Source organism: Oncorhynchus gorbuscha, linkage group LG23 (genome assembly GCF_021184085.1).
Source record: "Oncorhynchus gorbuscha isolate QuinsamMale2020 ecotype Even-year linkage group LG23, OgorEven_v1.0, whole genome shotgun sequence".
In the NCBI taxonomy this organism is placed as follows: domain Eukaryota; kingdom Metazoa; phylum Chordata; class Actinopteri; order Salmoniformes; family Salmonidae; genus Oncorhynchus; species Oncorhynchus gorbuscha.
This window is the reverse complement of record NC_060195.1, coordinates 14,182,118-14,204,997: the sequence shown is the minus strand read 5'-3', so window position 1 is coordinate 14,204,997 and position 22,880 is coordinate 14,182,118. Positions and strand designations below refer to the sequence as shown.

The 22,880-nt window shown below is 45.3% G+C and overlaps 1 protein-coding gene and 1 pseudogene across 1 annotated transcript; one reads left to right on the top strand and one right to left on the bottom strand.

The window, feature by feature from the left end:
- Positions 1–14,767: 14,767 nt before the first annotated feature.
- nek12 (NIMA-related kinase 12) lies at positions 14,768–17,754 on the bottom strand. Its single transcript, XM_046322918.1, has 4 exons — positions 16,616–17,754; positions 16,124–16,357; positions 15,790–15,987; positions 14,768–15,589 (listed from the first exon to the last, which is right to left on the bottom strand). The coding sequence occupies exons 1-4, from the start codon at positions 17,619–17,621 to the stop codon at positions 15,486–15,488; spliced, it is 1,542 nt and encodes a 513-aa protein (XP_046178874.1). The 5' UTR covers positions 17,622–17,754; the 3' UTR covers positions 14,768–15,485.
- Positions 17,755–18,167: 413 nt separating this feature from the next.
- On the top strand, positions 18,168–21,568 carry LOC124011613 (annotated as a pseudogene).
- Positions 21,569–22,880: the final 1,312 nt, after the last annotated feature.

Genomic DNA, 22,880 nt, shown 5'->3' with positions numbered 1-22,880 from the left:
CCCCCCTTTTGACCTCCTCCTTTTCCGCAGTAACCAGTGATCCAGGTCACAGCATCAATGTAACAGTATAGCTTCCGTCCCTCTCCCCGCCCCTACCTGGGGTCGAACCAGGGACCCTCAGCACACAGACAACAGCCACCCTGGAAGCATCGTTACCCATCAGTCTACAAAAGACGTGGCCTTGCAGAGCAAGTGGAACAACTACTTCAAGGAGTGACGTCACCGATTGAAACGCTATTAGCGCGCACCACCGCTAACTAGCTACCCATTTCACATCGGTTAGAGTGGCAATCTGCAAAAATGCAATTTTTAAACAAGGGATGAGCTTCTTTTAGTAATTTACTTGAGAACCATTTTGGGTTTAAGTAAAACTTTTGTGCAAAAATCGAATAATCTCAGCCCACCCAGTTCAAATTCATTATCTAGATAGGCACACTTTATCTTGTCTGGTTTAGCATCCCAGATAAAGCTAAATATTTTTTGCTCTGATTTTAAGCCTTTTTTTTGGGGGGGGGGGTTAAGGCTAATCCCCTAATGTCCTTATTTGATGTGATTTTAATAGCTAGCTTTTCAATGGCCATAATGAATACATATGGAAACAGTGGACACCCTTGTTTAACTCTTCTTGACAGTTGTAATGAATACAATGGAAGACAGAAGCTGGTTTTAAGCGCAGGGCGCAGCAGGTGTTTATTAGGAGAGGACCACAGGAGGAGGCATGTGTCTGGGTCCAGGGACAGGCAAGAGGTCATACACAGGAAGTACAAACAGGTAACAGTACAGGCAGGGGAAAGGCTAATGACGTAGTCCGGGAGATCAGGCAAGAGGTCATACACAGGAAGTACAAACAGGTAACAGTACAGGCAGGGGAAAGGCTAATGACGTAGTCCGGGAGATCAGGCAAGAGGTCATACACAGGAAGTACAAACAGGTAACAGTACAGGCAAGAGGTCATACACAGGAAGTACAAACAGGTAACAGTACAGGCAGGGGAAAGGCTAATGACGTAGTCGGGGAGATCAGGCAAGAGGTCAAACACAGGAAGTACAAACAGGTAACAGTACAGGCAGGGGAAAGGCTAATGACGTAGTCGGGGAGATCAGGCAAGAGGTCATACACAGGAAGTACAAACAGGTAACAGTACAGGCAGGGGAAAGGCTAATGACGTAGTCGGGGAGATCAGGCAAGAGGTCGGGCAAGAGGTTGATGACAGGAAATCAGATGGGCAAAAGTACAGGCAGGAAGGAGGCAAAAAGGCGTTGTTAGTGAGGATGGCCAAAAACTATGATACACGTGTCATGTTTGTCATTTATTATCATGTCTTGTCCCTGTGCTCCCCATGCTATTCGTTTCCCTCTGCTGGTCTTATTTGGTTCTTTCCCTCCTATCCCTCTCTCTCCCCCTCCCTCTCTCACTCTCTCGCTCTCTCTTCTCTCTATCGTTCCGTTCCTGCTCCCAGCTGTTCCTATTCCCCTAATCATCATTTAGTCTTCCCACACCTGTTCCCGATCCTTTCCCCTGATTAGAGTCCCTATTTATTCCTTTGTGATCCGTTCCTGTGCCGTCGGTTCCTTGTATTGTATTCACCATGCTGTGATTGCGTTTCACCCTGTCCTGTCGTGTTTTTGCCGTGATTGTGTATCACCCTGTCCTGTCGTGTTTTGTGCCTTCATCAGACGCTGCGTGTGAGCAGGTGTCTCAGTCGACTACGGCCTGCGCCTTCCCGAGCGACCTGCAGTCTGTGGCCGCTTCTCCAGTTGTTTTCCCCTCTACAAATCTAGAGGATTTCAGTTATTCCGTTTTGAACATTAATAAACTCTGTTTCTGTTAAGTCGCGTTTGGGTCCTCTTTCACCTGCATGACAGAAGGAAACCAAGGAATGGGCGACTTCAGACGCTGTTACACTGCCGTCGAGATCCAAGGAGCCATGCTCGGCAGACACGAGCAGGAATTGTCTGCTGCTCGCCATGCCGTGGAGAACCTGGCCGCTCAGGTTTCCGACCTCTCTGGACAGTTCCAGAGTCTACGTCTCGTGCCACCTGTTACTCCCTGGCCTGCCGAGCCTCCAGAACCCAGGGTTAATAACCCACCTTGCTACTCCGGGCAGCCCACTGAGTGCCGCTCCTTTCTCACGCAGTGTGAGATTGTGTTCTCTCTCCAACCCACACATACTCTAGAGAGAGAGCTCGGGTTGCTTACGTCATTTCACTCCTTACTGGCCGGGCTCGAGAATGGGGCACAGCTATCTGGGAGGCAAGGGCTGATTGCTCTAACAGATTCCAGAACTTTAAAGAGGAGATGATTCGGGTTTTTGACCGTTCAGTTTTTGGTGGGGAGGCTTCTAGGGCCCTGGCTTCCTTATGCCAAGGTGAACGGTCCATAACGGATTATTCCATTGAGTTTCGCACTCTTGCTGCCTCTAGTGAGTGGAACGAGCCGGCGCTGCTCGCTCGTTTTCTGGAGGGACTCCACGCAGTGGTTAAGGATGAGATTCTCTCCCGGGAGGTTCCTTCAGATGTGGACTCTTTGATTGCTCTCGCCATCCGCATAGAACGACGGGTAGATCTTCGTCACCGGGCTCGTGGAAGAGAGCTCGCATCAACGGTGTTTCCCTGCTCCGCATCGCAACCATCTCCCTCCTCTGGCTTTGAGACTGAGCCCATGCAGCTGGGAGGGATTCGCATCTCGAATAAGGAGAGGGAACGGAGGATCACCAACCGCCTGTGCCTCTATTGCGGAGTTGCTGGACATTTTGTTAATTCATGTCCAGTAAGAGGCCAGAGCCCATCAGTAAGCGGAGGGCTACTGGTGAGCGCTACTACTCAGTCCTCTTCATCTAGATCTTGTACTACTATGTCGGTCCATCTACGCTGGACCGGTTAGGTGCTACATGCAGTGCCTTGATTGACTCTGGGGCTGAGGGTTGTTTCATGGACGAAGCATGGGTTCGGAAACATAACATTCCTTTCAGACCGTTAGACAAGCCTACGCCCATGTTTGCCTTAGATGGTAGTCATCTTCCCAGTATCAAATTTGAGACACTACCTTTAACTCTCACAGTATCTGGTAACCACAGTGAGACTATTTCTTTTTTGATTTTCCGTTCACCGTTTACACCTGTTGTTTTGGGTCATCCCTGGCTAGTATGTCATAATCCTTCTATTAATTGGTCTAGTAATTCTATCCTATCCTGGAACGTTTCTTGTCATGTGAAGTGTTTAATGTCTGCCATCCCTCCCGTTTCTTCTCTCCCTACTTCTCAGGAGGAACCTGGCGATTTGACAGAGTGCCGGAGGAATATCATGATCTGCGCACGGTCTTCAGTCGGTCCCGAGCCAACTCCCTTCCTCCTCACCGGTCGTAGTATTGATCTCCTTCCAGGGACCACGCCTCCTCGAGGTAGACTATACTCTCTGTCGGCTCCCGAACGTAAGGCTCTCGAGGATTATTTGTCTGTGTCTCTTGATTTACCTTAGTGCCTTCTTCTTCTCCGGCCGGGGCGGGGTTCTTTTTTGTTAAGAAGAAGGACGGTACTCTGCGCCCCTGCGTGGATTATCGAGGCTGAATGACATAACGGTTAAGAATCGTTATCCGCTTCCCCTTATGTCATCAGCCTTCGAGATTCTGCAGGGAGCCAGGTGCTTTACTAAGTTGGACCTTCGAACGCTTACCATCTCGTGCGCATCAGAGAGGGGGACAGTGCGTTTAACACTCCGTTAGGGCATTTTGAGTACCGGGTTCTCGTTCGGTCTCGCCAATGCGCCAGCTGTTTTTCAGGCATTAGTTAATGATGTTCTGAGAGACATGCTGAACATTTTTGTTTTTGTCTATCTTGGATATCCTGATTTTTTCTCCGTCACTCGAGATTCATGTTCAGCACGTTCGACGTGTTCTACAGCGCCTTTTAGAGAATTGTCTCTACGTAAAGGCTGAGAAGTGCTCTTTTCATGTCTCCTCCGTTACTTTTCTCGGTTCCGTTATTTCCGCTGAAGGCATTCAGATGGATTCCGCTAAGGTCCAAGCTGTCAGTGATTGGCCCGTTCCAAGGTCACGTGTCGAGTTGCAGCGCTTTTTAGGTTTCGCTAATTTCATTCGTAATTTCGGTCAAGTTGCTGCCCCTCTCACAGCTCTTACTTCTGTCAAGACGTGTTTTAAGTGGTCCGGTTCCGCCCAGGGAGCTTTTGATCTTCTAAAAGAACGTTTTACGTCCGCTCCTATCCTCGTTACTCCTGACGTCACTAGACAATTTATTGTCGAGGTTGACGCTTCAGAGGTAGGCGTGGGAGCCATTCTATCCCAGCGCTTCCAGTCTGACGATAAGGTTCATCCTTGCGCTTATTTTTCTCATCGAGCCATCTGAGCGCAACTATGATGTGGGTCGTGAACTGCTCGCCATCCGAGCCCTAGGCGAAACAGTGGTTGGAGGGGGCGAACTTTTGTCGTTTGGACAGACCATAAGGGAGTACATCCGTTCTGCCAAACGACTTAATGCCCGTCAAGCTCGTTGGGCGTTGTTTTTCGCTCGGAGTTTGTGATTTCTTACCGTCCGGGTAGCAAGAACACCAAGCCTGATGCCTTATCCCGTCTGTTTAGCTTCAGGCTTCTACTGATCTCGAGGGATTCTTCCTTATGGGCGTGTTGTCGGGTTGACAGTCTGGGGAATTGAAAGACAGGTTAACAGCACTCACGCACACTGCGTCGCCGCCGCGCTTGTCCTAGTAACCTCCTTTTCGTTCCTGTTTCCACTCGTCTGGCTGTTCTTCAGTGGGCTCACTCTGCCAAGTTAGCTGGTCATCCCGGTGTTCGAGGCACTCTTGCGTCTATTCGCCAGCGCTTTTGGTGGCCGACTCAGGAGCGTGACACGCGCCGTTTCGTGGCTGCGTGTTCAGACTGCGCGCAGAAGAAGTCTGGTAATTTTTTTCTGCTTCTGCTCCTGGTCTTGCTGGGTCTCAGTCTGTTCCCTGCCATCGCATCTCTCCTGTTCTTGTCCCTGCCCTTGCTGTGTCTCAGTCTGTCCCTAGGAGTAGTACCCTAGTTTCCCTTTTTATCGTTTTAACGTTACGGTCCTGAGGAGAGGAGTTGGGTTCTTTCTCGGGACGTGCTGGACCGTTTGATCTATGATTTCCTCCGTTGCTGCCAGTGTTCCTCCTCGAGAGCGCCAGGAGGCGCTCGGTGAGTGGGGGGTACTGTCATGTTTGTCATTTATTATCATGTCTTGTCCCTGTGCTCCCCATGCTATTCGTTTCCCTCTGCTGGTCTTATTTGGTTCTTTCCCTCCTATCCCTCTCTCCCCCTCCCTCTCTCACTCTCTCGCTCTCTCTTCTCTCTATCGTTCCGTTCCTGCTCCCAGCTGTTCCTATTCCCCTAATCATCATTTAGTCTTCCCACACCTGTTCCCGATCCTTTCCCCTGATTAGAGTCCCTATTTATTCCTTTGTGATCCGTTCCTGTGCCGTCGGTTCCTTGTATTGTATTCACCATGCTGTGATTGCGTTTCACCCTGTCCTGTCGTGTTTTTTGCCGTGATTGTGTATCACCCTGTCCTGTCGTGTTTTGTGCCTTCATCAGACGCTGCGTGTGAGCAGGTGTCTCAGTCGACTACGGCCTGCGCCTACCCGAAGCGACCTGCAGTCTGTGGCCGCTTCTCCAGTTGTTTTCCCCTCTACAAATCTAGAGGATTTCAGTTATTCCGTTTTGAACATTAATAAACTCTGTTTCTGTTAAGTCGCGTTTGGGTCCTCTTTCACCTGCATGACAACACGGGACTAATACGGAAATAAACAGAGCTCCAACTAGAAGGTGTAACAAAAACAAACAATACCTCACAATGATGGGGTGCAAAGAACTGAACTAAATAGTGTGTGATAATGACATACAGGTGTGTGAACAGGTGATCAGAATACAGGTGATTGGGGATCTGTGTGTTTGAGAGTGTGAAGGAGACGTTACAACAGTAGTAGCCATTATTTACTATTTTACACCTGGGGTTGCTATACATTACTTTTACCCATTGAATAAGAGAATCAACCAAATAAAACATATGCATTTAAATATGAATTTCAGTCAGACTTTATTAAAGGCCTTTTTAAAATGGTGGTTTGTTTAGGGTTTGCCTCACGTTCTAGGGGCTCACCCTCCCTCAAACCAAAAGAACATCCTCTAGCTTGGCCACATAGTAAGAGGTCATTCAAAAAAATATTGATAACATTACAACACAATTGAATGTATCTGAATGGAGTAAAGCCCCAATATGTTGGGATGTACAACACCTGATTTCTGTGGCTGACATTGAATATTTAACATCTCATTTGAGTTGTTAATGTGTTTCTTCTGGGTGCTGAGGTGATGTTAGGTTTAAAGTCTGATCTCTAACGTAATCATTATTTCTATTCAATGTGATGACTTGGTTGTAAAAGTGGTTGGAATCTGAAAGGTGCCTTAAGTTCCAGTCAACAGTCAGAAGGTGGTGCTTTCTTCACATATGTCTGCACACCATCAGTGGGGCAGAGAGACGACTGACAAGGTACAGAATATGGGTTGAGGGGGATATTTCTGATGTCAGATTGTGTGATGATAGGAAGCCATTCCTAGTTCTCCTGACTCAGACAGCTATGCACTACAGGCAGTCCATATCTCATCCTGTCTATCTTGTCTCTAATACATCACTTTTCAACTAAGCTTGTTTGCTTGCATGGGTGTCTGTGTGTGTGTGCGTGTGTGTGTGTGCGTGTGTGTGTGTGTGTGTGTGTGTGTGTGTGTGTGTGTGTGTGTGTGTGTGTGTGTGTGTGTGTGTGTGTGTGTGTGTGTGTGTGTGTGTGTGTGTGTGTGTGTGTGTGTGTGTGTGTGTGTGTGTGTGTGCGTCTGTGTGTGCGTCTGTGTGTGTGTGCGTATGCGTCTGTGTGTGTGTGTGTGCGTCTGTGTGTGTGTGTGTGCGTGTGTGTGCGTCTGTGTGTGTGCGTGTGCGTCTGTGTGTGTGTGCGTCTGTGTGTGCTGGTGTGCGTGTGCGTCTGTGTGTGTGTGTGTGTGTGTGTGTGTGTGTGTGTGTGTGTGTGTGTGTGTGTGTGTGTGTGTGTGTGTGTGTGTGTGTGTGTGTGTGTGTGTGTGTGTGTGTGTGTGTGTGTGTGTGTGTGTGTGTGTGTGTGTGTGTGCGGGTGTCTGTGTGTGTGCGTATGTGTGTGTGTGTGTGTGTGTGTGCGGGTGTCTGTGTGTGTGTGCGTGTGTGTGTGTGTGCGGGTGTCTGTGTGTGTGTGTGTGTGTGGGAAACTTCATAGAGGACAGATGGTGTGATGATATGAATCCTGCAACACATTTCCGCTCACAACCCATCTATTTGTTGAACTCATCATGTAATTATGTTTAACACACAGACCTCACAATGAGATATATCCACTGATAGAGAAAATGGAACTGTGGAACGTGGATGGATAATACCACTAAACAGTGTGTGGAATTCCCAAACAATAGAGGGAGCTGCTGTGTTCACTTCTTAGATCAATAGGTTGTTAAAATATCTCATTTTTCAAAATACGTGGGAGATCAAAATGTCACCTGGAAATGCCATCCTCTCCCCCACCTACCCACCGGCAGTGGTGGAAAGTACTACTTAAGTCGTTTTTTGGGGTAACTTTACTTTTTATATTGTTGACAACTTTTTATTTTACTTCACTACACTACTAATAAAAATAATGTACTTTTTACTGCATACATTTTCCCTGACACCCAAAATAACTCAATACATTTTGAATGCTCAGCAGGACAGATACAGTGCCTTGCGAAAGTATTCGGCCCCCTTGAACTTTGCGACCTTTTGCCACATTTCAGGCTTCAAACATAAAGATATAAAACTGTATTTTTTGTGAAGAATCAACAACAAGTGGGACACAATCATGAAGTGGAACAACATTTATTGGATATTTCAAACTTTTTTAACAAATCAAAAACTGAAAAATTGGGCGTGCAAAATGATTCAGCCCCTTTACTTTCAGTGCAGCAAACTCCCTCCAGAAGTTCAGCGAGGATCTCTGAATGATCCAATATTGACCTAAATGACTAATGATGATAAATACAATCCACCTGTGTGTAATCAAGTCTCCGTATAAATGCACCTGCACTGTGATAGTCTCAGAGGTCCGTTAAAAGCGCAGAGAGCATCATGAAGAACAAGGAACACACCAGGCAGGTCCGAGATACTGTTGTGAAGAAGTTTAAAGCCGGATTTGGATACAAAAAGATTTCCCAAGCTTTAAACATCCCAAGGAGCACTGTGCAAGCGATAATAAGGAGTATCAGACCACTGCAAATCTACCAAGACCTGGCCGTCCCTCTAAACTTTCAGCTCATACAAGGAGAAGACTGATCAGAGATGCAGCCAAGAGGCCCATGATCACTCTGGATGAACTGCAGAGATCTACAGCTGAGGTGGGACACTCTCTCCATAGGACAACAATCAGTCGTATATTGCACAAATCTGGCCTTTATGGAAGAGTGGCAAGAAGAAAGCCATTTCTTAACGATATCCATAAAAAGTGTCATTTAAAGTTTGCCACAAGCCACCTGGGAGACACCAAACATGTAGAAGAAGGTGCTCTGGTCAGATGAAACCAAAATTGAACTTTTTGGCAACAATGCAAAACGTTATGTTTGGCGTAAAAGCAACACAGCTCATCACCCTGAACACACCATCCCCACTGTCAAACATGGTGGTGGCAGCATCAAGGTTTGGGCCTGCTTTTCTTCAGCAGGGACAGGGAAGATGGTTAAAATTGATGGGAAGATGGATGGAGCCAAATACAGGACCATTCTGGAAGAAAACCTGATGGAGTATGCAAAAGACCTGAGACTGGGACGGAGATTTGTCTTCCAACAAGACAATTATCCAAAACATAAAGCAAAATCTACAATGGAATGGTTCAAAAATAAACATATCCAGGTGTTAGAATGGCCAAGTCAAAGTCCAGACCTGAATCGAATCGAGAATCTGTGGAAAGAACTGAAAACTGCTGTTCACAAATGCTCTCCATCCAACCTCACTGAGCTCGAGCTGTTTTGCAAGGAGGAATGGGAAAAAATTTCAGTCTCTCGATGTGCAAAACTGATAGAGACATACCCCAAGCGACTTACAGCTGTAATCGCAGCAAAAGGTGGCGCTACAAAGTATTAACTTAAGGGGGCTGAATAATTTTGCACGCCCAATTTTTCAGTTTTTGATTTGTTAAAAAAGTTTGAAATATCCAATAAATGTCATTCCACTTCATGATTGTGTCCCACTTGTTGTTGATTCTTCACAAAAATATACAGTTTTATATCTTTATGTTTGAAGCCTGAAATGTGGCAAAAGGTCGCAAAGTTCAAGGGGGCTGAATACTTTCGCAAGGCACTGTAAATGGTCCAATTCATGCAACATCTCTACTGCCTCTGATCTGGTAGACTCACTAAACAGAACATCCCTAGTCATCTCTACTGCCTCTGATCTGGTGGACTCACTAAACAGAGAACATCCCCAGTCATCTCTACAGCCTCTGATCTGGTAGACACTAAACAGAACATCCCTAGTCATCTCTACTGCCTCTGATCTGGTGGACTCACTAAACAGAGAACATCCCCAGTCATCTCTACTGCCTCTGATCTGGTGGACTAACTAAACAGAGAACATCCCTAGTCATCTCTACTGCCTCTGATCTGGAGGACTCACTAAACAGAGAACATCCCTAGTCATCTCTACTGCCTCTGATCTGGAGGACTCACTAAACAGAGAACATCCCCAGTCATCTCTACTGCCTCTGATCTGGTGGACTCACTAAACGGAGAACATCCCTAGTCATCTCTACTGCCTCTGATCTGGAGGACTCACTAAACAGAGAACATCCCTAGTCATCTCTACTGCCTCTGATCTGGTGGACTCACTAAACAGAACATCCATAGTCATCTCTACTGCCTCTGATCTGGTGGACTCACTAAACAGAGAACATCCCCAGTCATCTCTACTGCCTCTGATCTGGTGGACTCACTAAACAGAGAACATCCCTAGTCATCTCTACTGCCTCTGATCTGGTGGACTCACTAAACAGAGAACATCCCTAGTCATCTCTACTGCCTCTGATCTGGTGGACTCACTAAACAGAGAACATCCCTAGTCATCTCTACTGCCTCTGATCTGGAGGACTCACTAAACAGAGAACATCCCTAGTCATCTCTACTGCCTCTGATCTGGAGGACTCACTAAACAGAGAACATCCCTAGTCATCTCTACTGCCTCTGATCTGGTAGACTCACTAAACAGAGAACATCCCTAGTCATCTCTACTGCCTCTGATCTGGAGGACTCACTAAACAGAGAACATCCCTAGTCATCTCTACTGCCTCTGATCTGGTAGACTCACTAAACAGAGAACATCCCTAGTCATCTCTACTGCCTCTGATCTGGTGGACTCACTAAACAGAACATCCCTAGTCATCTCTACTGCCTCTGATCTGGTGGACTCACTAAACAGAGAACATCCCCAGTCATCTCTACTGCCTCTGATCTGGTGGACTCACTAAACAGAGAACATCCCTAGTCATCTCTACTGCCTCTGATCTGGTGGACTCACTAAACAGAGAACATCCCTAGTCATCTCTACTGCCTCTGATCTGGTGGACTCACTAAACAGAGAACATCCCTAGTCATCTCTACTGCCTCTGATCTGGAGGACTCACTAAACAGAGAACATCCCTAGTCATCTCTACTGCCTCTGATCTGGAGGACTCACTATACAGAGAACATCCCTAGTCATCTCTACTGCCTCTGATCTGGTAGACTCACTAAACAGAGAACATCCCTAGTCATCTCTACTGCCTCTGATCTGGAGGACTCACTAAACAGAGAACATCCCTAGTCATCTCTACTGCCTCTGATCTGGAGGACTCACTAAACAGAGAACATCCCTAGTCATCTCTACTGCCTCTGATCTGGAGGACTCACTAAACAGAGAACATCCCTGGTCATCTCTACTGCCTCTGATCTGGTGGACTCACTAAACAGAGAACATCCCTAGTCATCTCTACTGCCTCTGATCTGGAGGACTCACTAAACAGAGAACATCCCTAGTCATCTCTACTGCCTCTGATCTGGTGGACTCACTAAACAGAGAACATCCCTAGTCATCTCTACTGCCTCTGATCTGGAGGACTCACTAAACAGAGAACATCCCCAGTCATCTCTACTGCCTCTGATCTGATAGACTCACTAAACAGAGAACATCCCTAGTCATCTCTACTGCCTCTGATCTGGTGGACTCACTAAACAGAGAACATCCCTAGTCATCTCTACTGCCTCTGATCTGGTGGACTCACTAAACAGAGAACATCCCTGGTCATCTCTACTGCCTCTGATCTGGAGGACTCACTAAACAGAGAACATCCCTGATCATCCCTACTGCCTCTAATCTGGTGGACTCACTACACACAAATGCTTTGTTTGTAAATGATGTCTGAGTGTTTGAGTGTGACTATCCGTAAATAACAAAAACAAGAAAATGGTGCCATCTGGTTTGCTTAATATAAAGAATTTGGAATTTATCCTTTTTCATTTCATTCTTAAGTATACTAAAAAAAATACTTTGACTTACTCAAGTAGTATTTTACCGCGTCACTGTTACGCGAGTAATTTTCTATTAAGAAATCTTTACTTTTACTCAAGTATGACAATTAGGTACTTTTTACACCTGCCCACCAGTTTTTCCAACTTTCCATAATGCAATGATGAGCAAGCAGAGACAGAATACGCCTCCCAAATGGCACCCTATTCCCTATCCAGGTTTAGAACAGAGAGCTATGGCTCCTGGTCAAAAGTAGTGCACTATAGAGGGAATAGGATGCCATTTGGGACGCAGAGAAATCTGTCAGACCTTACTGGTGACCTATGACCTATGTCATCTATATGTGTGTACGTAGGAAGAACAAGTGATACTAATTGTTTAGCTCCACTTGGTCACAACTGAGCTAAATAAAGCTTATGAGGTGTGAAGACGGACATGAAACTCCTATGATTCAACCACATGGGGGGGCTTATTACTGTGTACTTTTTGGGGATTTTCTAAAATGGTCACAGGCTGACTTTTAACCAAATTTAGCACAATCCATTGCATAACCTCCAACAGTTGGAAAGCTAATTTCCTCTCTGGCCAGTAGAGGGCAGTACAGAATGTTGTTCCCTCCTTGCTGTATTAAATGTTGATCATTATTAATTAAATGTTGATCATTATCATTGCAATATGTTTGTGTCTGAGCGGGCGTTTGTCCTCATGGAGATGTGCAAAGGGAAGGGATCACTGCTGTCAACTCGCTTTCCAAACAAGGTGCAAGAATTGAGGAGCGAGGAGATCCAGCAACACAGAGGACAATGGAATTGAATAAAAAAACGTTTCTTTATTGCTAAAAGTAGAACCAGCACGTTTTGGCTTTGAATAAAAACCTGATGAGGGTGAAAGGTCAACACGCTGGTTCTATGTTTAGCAATAAATACGCTTTTCATTTAATTCCATTGTCCTTCAAGTGTTGCTGAATGTCCCCTCATCATGGAGATGTGTGAATGTCCCCTCATCATGGAGATGTGTGAATGTCCCCTCATCATGGAGATGTGTGAATGTCCCCTCATCATGGAGATGTGTGAATGTCCCCTCATCATGGAGATGTGTGAATGTCCCCTCATCATGGAGATGTGTGAATGTCCCCTCATCATGGAGATGTGTGAATGTCCCCTCATCATGGAGATGTGTGAATGTCCCCTCATCATGGAGATGTGTGAATGTCCCCTCATCATGGAGATGTGTGAATGTCCCCTCATCATGGAGATGTGTGAATGTCCCCTCATCATGGAGATGTGTGAATGTCCCCTCATCATGGAGATGTGTGAATGTCCCCTCATCATGGAGATGTGTGAATGTCCCCTCATCATGGAGATGTGTGAATGTCCCCTCATCATGGAGATGTGTGAATGGATCTCGATGAGAATATGAGGCAAAGGAAAACATTTCTGGGTTATGACAGGAAATCATGAGACAGCAGAGATAACCATCTCATACTCTGAAACAACCCTGCGTCCCAAATGAAACCCTATTCCCTATATGGTGCACTACTTTTGACCAGGGCCCATAGGTAGTGCACAATATAGGGAATACAGTGCCATTTGGGACATGCAGATATCCTCTGAAACAGTTTCTGCAACCCCACGACCCATGCTATGGAACACAAATAGATTAGGGGTGTCTTGCTTAACTAACTAACTAACTGGCATTACCTTACCTACAACTCTGTTGGTTGTTTCAAACTCGGCAGAACAATGACAGACCAGACAAATGTGCTGATAAAGATTCCTCTTTCATAAACTCAGCAAAAAAAGAAACATCCTCTCTCTGTCAACTGTGTTTATTTTCAGCAAACTTAACATGTGTAAATATTTATATGAACATAAGATTCACAGACATGTGACTAACAGAAATGGAAACATGTGTCCCTGAACAAAGGAGGGGGGGTCAAAATCAAAAGTCAGTATCTGGTGTGGCCACCAGCTGCATTTAAGTACTGCAGTGCATCTCCTCCTCATGGACTGCATCAGATTTGCCAGTTATTGCTGTGAGATGTTACCCCACTCTTCCACCAAGGCACCTGCAAGTTCCTAGACATTTCTGGGGGGAATGGCCCTAGCCCTCACCCTCCGATCCAACAGGTTCCAGAAGTGCACAATGGGATTGAGTTCCGGGCTCTTCGTTGGCCATGGCAGAACACTGACATTCCTGTCTTGCAGGAAATCATGCACAGAATGAACAGTATGGCTGGTGGATTGTCATGCTGGAGGGTCCTGTCAGGATGAGCCTGCAGGAAAGGTACTACATGAGGGAGGAGGATATCTTCCCTGTAACACACAGTGTTGAGATTGCCTGCAATGACAACAAGCTCAGTCCGATGATGCTGTGACACACCGCCCCAGACCATGACGGACCCGCCACCTCCAAATCGATCCCACTCCAGAGTACAGGCCTCGGTGTAATGATCATTCCTTCGACGATAAACGCAAATCCATCCATCACCCCTGGTGAGACAAAACCATGACTCGTCAGTGAAGAACACTTTTTGCCAGTCCTGTCTGGTTCAGTGACGGTGGGTTTGTGCCCACAGGCAACATTTTTGCCGGTGATGTCTGGTGACGACCTGCCTTACAACAGGCCTGCAAGCCCTCAGTCTAGCCTCTCTCAGCCTATTGCAGACAGTCTGAGCACTGATGGAGGTTCCTGGTATAACTCAGGCAGTTGTTGCCATCCTGTACCTGTCCTGCAGGTGTGATGTTCAGATGTACCAAAGCTGTGCAGGTGTTGTTACACGTGGTCGACCACTGCGAGGGCGATCAGCTGTCCGTCCTGTCTCCCTGTAGCTCCGTCTTAGGAGTCTCACAGTACGGACATTGCAATTTATTGCTCTGGCCACATCTGCAGTCCACATCCCTCCTTGCAGCATGCCTAAGGCACGTTCACGCAGATGAGCAGGGACCCTGGGCACATCTGCAGTCCACATCCCTCCTTGCAGCATGCCTAAGGCACGTTCACGCAGATGAGCAGGGACCCTGGAGATCTTTCTTTTGGTGTTTTTCAGAGTCAGTAGAAAGGTCTCATAACTCTGACCTTAATTGCCTAGCGTCTGTAAGCTGTTAGTGTCTTAACGACCGTTCCACAGGTGTATGTTCATTAACTGTGTATGGTTCATTGAACAAGCATGGGGAACCGTGTTTAAACCCTTTACAATGAAGATATTTTGATATTTACGAATGATCTTTGAAAGACAGGGTCCTGAAAAAGGGACGTTTCTTTTTTTGTTGAGTTTAGCATATTGCCAAACATTTCAGTAAAAATGAATGGGATTTCTTCTTCAGTAGTACATGAAGTAAAACATTGAGACAACATAGAAATGCATTTACATGGAAGTAATTAAATAGATAAATAAGGAAAGTTTCTACTTGACATCGTAAGTGAATCAATTTTCTTTATTTTTCAAGCACCTTCTACAGTTCCACTGCCTCTCCAGGAGGAACCAACAAAAACCCCTTCAGATTTCTGCTTACTTCACTTCAAGGTATTTTGAAGGAGGGTGTTCTCACAGTCTTACCCACAGATGTTTACACTTCAAGGTGGTATCTCCTTTAATCTTTTAACTTGCTACCGGTGTCATGAAACCTCAAATCAGTTTGGGCTGTGAACTGCCACAGCAACTCAGGGGATTTTCCCCTCCACAGTTTCAATGAAAAGCCTGATAGCACCCTCTTCTGTTTACAATGTTATGAACCATGATGGATGACAAATCATTCCCCAACATAAACGTGCTGCATCGTAGGCCTACAGGTAATGTCATGGTGCATCAGAAGTCCAGGTTTGGAGGGTGGTTCCACCATTTAAAATGTTTTAACACAGTTTACCCTCTTGGTTGAGAGTGAATATGAGATTGCAGTTTTCCAGATGGTCAGGACCCCAGTGTGTGTTTAAAGTGTGGCTGCTGTTCTTCAGGGCTGAGACCGTTCTCAAAGTGTTCGCTGATTTGCTCGTAGAGAGAGGGGCCGATGCCCTCTGCAATGACACACATAGACAATCAACAACACAGGCACACACACACACACACACACACACACACACACACACACACACACACACACACACACACACACACACACACACACACACACACACACACACACACACACACACACACACACACACACACACACACACACACACACACACACACACACACACACACACACACTTACCCATGATATAGCTGTCTCTCAGAGTCTTCAGTGTGACAGCCACACCCCCTGCGTCCCTCAGCTGAAACTCCTCCCCATCACCCTCTGCAGAAAGCTCCAGAGCAGCGCCGGCATAGTGGACCACCATCATCACATCCTCGTCTTCCTCCTCCTCAAAGTCATCAGGGTACTCATTAGGGTCCTCCACTTCAGGGGTCACTGTACACGGACGTAAATGGTTGATTAAAGTACTGAAATGTAACCTTAATAGTGGATTATCTATGAGGATCAAGCACACAGCTTTTGAGTGAGCAACACATTGTTTATTAGACCTAATTATTTCTATCAGATTTACCATTAGCGTTCATAGAGACATCCTCCGTGACAGAGTTAAAAGTTGTAGAGGTTGCCTCGTCCTCTCTGTGTTCCTCTATGGAAGACAAGCTGTTGTCGTCATCAAAGTCCTCAGAGTAGTCAGACTGGCCTACGCTGACCACATCACCCTCTACCTCCTCATTATCACTGGGACAGGGCTCTGTACTGTCCCCCTCCTCTTCCCCTGTATAGGAAGGTGTGAGCAGAAGTGGTCCTGAGAGAGAGAGAGAGAGAGAGAGAGAGAGAGAGAGAGAGAGAGAGAGAGAGAGAGAGAGAGAGAGAGAGAGAGAGAGAGAGAGAGAGAGAGAGAGAGAGAGAGAGAGAGAGAGAGAGAGAGAGAGAGAGAGAGAGAGAGAGAGAGAGAGAGAGAGATCGAGAGATCGAGAGAGATAGTGTCACACAAGCACCAAAGACAGCATATAAACACAATAGGGCCTAAACAATGCAAGAGTTAAGCATGTAATCAGAGTACCAGAGTTACTGTCACTGCTGCTGTCCTCCTTCCATTCTGCAGTCACGGCCATGCTCTTATCTGCAGGTGAACTCACAGAGCCAGATGTTCTCACACACTCACAGACCCAACTAGAGAGGGGTATGGATCTGGAGTCTACATTATCATACACTGCTAACTCTATCTCCCTGCGCTTGACAAACTCTCTGAGATGTTCCCGTACATAGATCATGTCCAGTATGACTCCAGCACTAGGTCTGTCCTCAGGCACCGGACTGAGCAGTATCTGGACCAGAGGGGTGATGCGGTCTGAGTAGGTCTGGGGAACAGGGCTGTACTCTCCTCTGATGATCTTAGAGAGCAGACTCAGCAGGTTGGAGGCAGCAAACGGCGGTCTGAGAGAACAGATCTCATACAGCAAACATCCCAGTGCCCAGACATCAGACTTAGAACTGTATGGGACGTCCTGACACAGCTCTGGACTCAGGTAGCTGGGGGTACCAACACAGGTACGAGCCATATCTACTGTGTTGGTCATTATCTTGGATATCCCAAAGTCCCCCACCTTTACCACGCCTCTCTTAGTTAGAAGCACATTGGAGGTTTTGATGTCCCGGTGGAGGATTCTAGCTGAGTGAATGTAGCTGACTGCCATGGTAACCTGTACAAACCACTCCATTATCATCCACTCTGGGAAATAGTCCCCTGTCTTTCTCTCCTTGACTTTGTCATCCAGTGTCCCTCCATCACAGTAGTCCATGACTATATAGATGTATCCATCATTTGAGTCAAAGAGAGCCTCGCTGCAGGTCACTATGTGAGGGTGATTCAGCTTCCTGATGATTTCAGCTTCTTGTAGGATGGCCTCTTTGGTCTTTGTTTTGCGAGAGTCGTCTGCTTGTATTCTTTTCACTGCATGCAGTCTCTTAGACTCCGCGTGTTTCATCAGGAATACTTCTGCTGCTCCACCTCTTCCCAGACACAGAATCTTCTTGTACAATTCCATTATCGTTTGTAAAATGTTCATCAGTTATCAGCCATCTCAATTAATAATGAGATTACATTTTTTTTTTTTTACATTCCATGTCTTGGTGTGAAGTACAAGTATTTGTATCAGAGAAACTCTCGCACAACAAAAACAAAAGTCACCTTGTGTTGTGTCTGATTCCCATAGTAACCGTCTGGCTCAGCCCACTCGATAAATAACAGGGTTTCTTTATTTGGTCGGAAATGCTGTTGCGTTCAGAAACTTTTCCAGTGAAGCTTAACATTGTAATTTACCCCAAGGAAACCCAGTGAGCACACATCATAAATAGCTTTTTAAAATCAATATGCATCGGAAAACGATTTGATATAAAAACGGTGCGTATAGGAAAATAGTATTGTTCAAAACATCTAAACTGGATGATGCATGCGCAATTTCTCGTTTACTTCCGCGCAGTTTAGCGCACATTTATAAAGCAGAAACATCACGACTACATTTAAGTCATTTAGCGTGTCTTGTAGTAGATGGCTAGCTAGAAGTTATATTTCCAGTTGTCCCATTCGTTTTCTGTAAAGGGTATTTTCAAGAATGCCACCTAGGGGGAAGGTGCCAAGGGAGGCAAAGGTTACTTTATTCATCACTAAATCGACTAGGCATGTTGGATTGAAAAACATGCTAACTTTACAACACAGCCTGTGTGTAGCAGCTAGGCAGCCATCTCCATGTTAGTCATGTTATTATGTTGAACGTTATCATTCAGGTGGAGCTGCTGCAGGGGGTGGAGAAAGGGGAGAGAAGACGATAAAAAGGAGGCACTTCTGTTAAGGTAGGTAGCGAGATTGCTATGTTACACCATACTGTAATGTCTTTGGCTACAGTGTGTACTCATGTGAGCATAGACGGCTAGCTTAAATTGACTAGTTATGTTGTTTTAATGTATTTCCCAGGTCAAACATATCCTGTGTGAGAAACATGGTAAATGCATGGAGGCGATGGAGAAACTGAAGTCCGGGTTTCGCTTCAGTGAAGTGGCCTTTCCAGTACAGTGAAGACAAAGCCAGCCTTTCCCATGCTAACGGTAACTAACATACATTCACCTTTACGATCTCTCGTGTATTGGTTTATCATGTTGTTGAATAGGGTGATGTCTGTTAGTATCCAAAAGATCCACTAGATGGCATCCTCCGTCTTGCTGTCTATCACTTGTTCATTTTTCAATAATATTGTTCAGATGGGAGAACTTGGAGGTGTATTCATTAGTCGCAGACTGTTGCAAATCGTTTGGTCTGTTGCAAAAAATTTTGCAACGTAAACTTTACTCTAGGAACTAGAGATCGACCGATTTTGATTTTTCAACGCCGATACAGATTAATAGGCCGATTTGTAATAATGACAATTACAACAATACTGAATGAACACTTTTAACTTACTATAATACAGCAACAAAATCAATTTAGCTTCAAATACTGAAACATGTTAAATTTGGTTTAAATAATGCAAAAACAGTGTTGGAGAAGAAAGTAAAAGTGCAGTATGTGCCATGTAAAAAAGCTAACGTTTCAGTTCCTTGCTCAGAACATGAGAACATATGAAAGCTTGTGGTTCCTTTTAACATGAGCCTTCAATATTCCCAAGTAAGAAGTTTTAGGTTGTAGTTATTATAGGACTTTCTCTATACCATTTGTATTTCATTAACCTTTGACTATTGGCTGTTCTTACAGGCACAATAGTATTGCTAGTGTAACAGTATAGCTTCCGTCCCTCTCCTCGCCCCGAACCAGGGACACATCGACAACAGCCACCCTCGAAGCAGCGTTACCCATTGCACCACAAAAGCCGCGGGGAAGGAGAACAACTACTTCAAGGTCTCAGCGCGAGTGACATCACTGATTGAAACGCTATTAGCGCGCACCCCGCTAACTAGCTAGCCCTTTCACATCGGTTACACCAGCCTAGTCTCGGGAGTTGATAGGCTTGAAGTCATAAACAGCTCAATGCTTGAAGCATTGTGAAGAGCTGCTGGCAAACAAAGGAAAGTGCTGTTTGAATGAATGCTTACAAGCCTGCTGCTGCCTACCATCGCTCAGACTGCTCTGTCAAATATCAAATCATGGACTTAATTATAACATAATAACACACAGAAATACAAGCCGTAGGTCGTTAATATGGTCAAATCCAGAAAATCCAGAAACTCATCATTTTGAAAACAAAACATTTATTCTTTCAGTGAAATACAAAGTCTAAATATTGGTGTTACATTGCATAACCTTCAATGTTATGTCATAATTATGTACAATTCTGGCAAATTAATTAGGGTCTTTGTTAGGAAGGAATGGTCTTCACATAGTTCGCAACGAGCCAGGCGGCCCTCACTCTGCTTGCACGGAACGCACGAGATGTGACACAATTTCCCTAGTTAAAAGAAATTCATGTTAGCAGGCATTATTAACTAAATATGCAGGTTTAAAAAGATATACTTATGTATTGATTTTAAAGGCTTTGATGTTTATGGTTAGGTACATTGTTGCAACGACAGTGCTTCTTTTGCAAATGCTCTTGTTAAATCATCACCCGTTTGGCGAAGTAGGCTGTGATTCGATGAGAAATTAATAGGCACCGCATCGATTATATGCAACGCAGGACAAGCTAGATAAACTAGTAATATCATCAACCATGTGTAGTTAACTTGTGATTATGATAAGATGTTTTTTTATAAGATACGTTTAATGCTAGCTAGCAACATACCGTGGCTTATTGCTGCACTCGCGTAACAGGTAGTTAGCCTACCACGCAGTCTCCTCGCGGAGTGCAATATAATCAGCCACAATCCGTGTCCAAAAATGCCGATTACCGATTTGTTATGAAATCAGCCCTAATTAATCGTCCATTCCGATTAATCGGTCGACCTCTACTAGGAACCAAACAGACGCCAAGGCAACAAAGCGGGAGGGTCTAGAAGAAAAAGAAACGCTCACCTTTTTAGGCGAGGTGCTGGCTAGCGGAGTAGAAAATTTTAGAGCCACACACTCTAGGAGCTCGGATGCAAAAATGTAATAGCCAACGTTTCAACAGCCAAGCTGTCTTCATCAGGGTATGATCACTAACACTGCGGTATGACTCATTTATATAGTGTCAAAAGACACACAGGTGTAATCATGGCCAAGTGTGGCCTAATATCATTGGTTAATTCTCAAATGTTAAAATGGCATACAAAGAACAGCATACAAAAAACAAAGGATATCATACGATTCATATTAGACTAAACAAGCTTACAAACAATTACAATGGCAAAAGTCACAATCACAAGAATGGCTTCAGATCAACGTTTACGTTGAGACCGAAGGGAGCAAAAGGGTCTTTAAATTAAAGATAGAGATTTACTATGCAATCTGATACACGTCAAATCAGTTTTCTTGATCTTCTGATCTTGTGTGAAGATGATGTTCGAAACACTGATCTTTACAGGAAACCTACTGATCGTAACAGTTTGAGGGCTGATAGTTATCACCCATTTCCCTTGAAAAATAGTTTGCCCTACAGCCACTGCTGTTGAATCAAAAGAATTTGCAAAAAACAATCAGATTTCGATAGAAATATGGCTGAGACTCAAAGAAAAGTCAAGGAGAGGGAGTACAAACATGATCAGATTAATATTGCCATTGAGAAAATCCAAAAACAAAACAACCTTTTTCAAGGTCAGTCCAGCAAAAAGACGCATTCTTGCCCCGGGTTTTCACGTGTGTTTTGCAACAGTGTCTGCCTTATGAGTACACCCCTGTTTTAGCCTTTGTGACTGTGGCAATATTGACTGTGCTGTTATCCTGGTTGTGTCAGGGTGATCTGGGCTGGATGACAAGAGGTTCTATGACTGGACCCTTCCAGGACGCTGCCTTCGCCCTACCCAACAGCACCATGGACCCATTTACACAGACCCTCCCATCAAGACCAAGTCTGGCTACCACATCATCATGGTGGAAGGAAAGAAATGACCTGAAGGTAAGATCCACTACTCTTCACGGTGTCACGAACCGGCTCGTAGCCCGTAACAAAGAGGGGGATAACATGGAGATCAAGGAATAACAAATATATTAAATAAATATACACTGCTCAAAACAATAAAGGGAACACTTAAACAACACAATGTAACTCTAAGTCAATCACACTTCTGTGAAATCAAACTGTCCACTTAGGCAGCAACACTGATTGACAATAAATTTCACATGCTGTTGTGCAAATGGAATAGACAACAGGTGGAAATTATAAGCAATTAGCAAGACACCCCCAATAAAGGAGTGGTTCTGCAGGTGGTGACCATAGACCACTTCTCAGTTCCTATGCTTCCTGGCTGATGTTTTGGTCACTTTTGAATGCTGACGGTGCTTTCACTCTAGCGGTAGCATGAGATGGAGTCTACAACCCACACAAGTGGCTCAGGTAGTGCAGCTCATCCAGGATGACACATCAATGCGAGCTGTGGCTAGAAGGTTTGCTGTGTCTGTCAGTGTCGTGTCCAGAGCATGGAGGCGCTACCAGGAGACAGGCCAGTACATCAGGAGACGTGGAGGAGGCCGTAGGAGGGCAACAACACAGCAGCAGGACCGCTACCTCTGCCTTTGTGCAAGGAGGAACAGGAGGAGCACTGCCAGAGCCCTGCAAAATTACCTCCAGCAGGCCACAAATGTGCATGTGTCTGCTCAAACGGTCAGGAACAGACTCCATGAGGGTGGTATGAGGGCCCGACCTCCACAGGTGGGGGTTGTGCTTACAACCCAGCACCGTGCAGGACGTTTGGCATTTGCCAGAGAACACCAAAATTGGCAAATTCGCCACTGGCGCCCTGTGCTCTTCACAGATGAAAGCAGGTTCACCCTGAACACATGTGACAGAGTCTGGAGATGCCGTGGAGAACGGTCTGGGAGGAGATCCCTCAGGAGACCATCCGCCACCTCATCAGGAGCATGCCCAGGCGTTGTAGGGAGGTCATACAGGCATGTGGAGGCCACACACACTACCGAGCCTAATTTTGACTTGTTTTAAGGACATTATATCAAAGCTGGATCAGCCTGTAGTGTGGTTTTCCACTTTAATTTTGAGTGTGACTCCAAATCCAGACCTCCATGGGTTGATAAATTTGATTTCCATTGATAATTTGTGTGATTTTTGTTGTCAGCACATTCAACTATGTAAAGAAAAAAGTATTTAATAAGAATATTTCATTCATTCAGATCTTGCATGTGTTATTTTAGTGTTCCCTTTTATTTTTTTGAGCAGTGTATTATTAGTTATATTAAGTTAATATAT

Bases quoted from the DNA above. Each gene is read 5' to 3' on its own strand.
- nek12 (XM_046322918.1), bottom strand. From the start codon at position 17,621: ATGAACATTTTACAAACGATAATGGAATTGTACAAGAAGATTCTGTGT. The intron at 16,358-16,615 runs GTACTCTGATTA...TCTCTCTCTCAG, and splicing joins CAGCAGTGACAGTAACTCTG to GACCACTTCTGCTCACACCT. The intron at 15,590-15,789 runs GTAAGTGTGTGT...GTGTCATTGCAG, and splicing joins GAGAGACAGCTATATCATGG to AGGGCATCGGCCCCTCTCTC.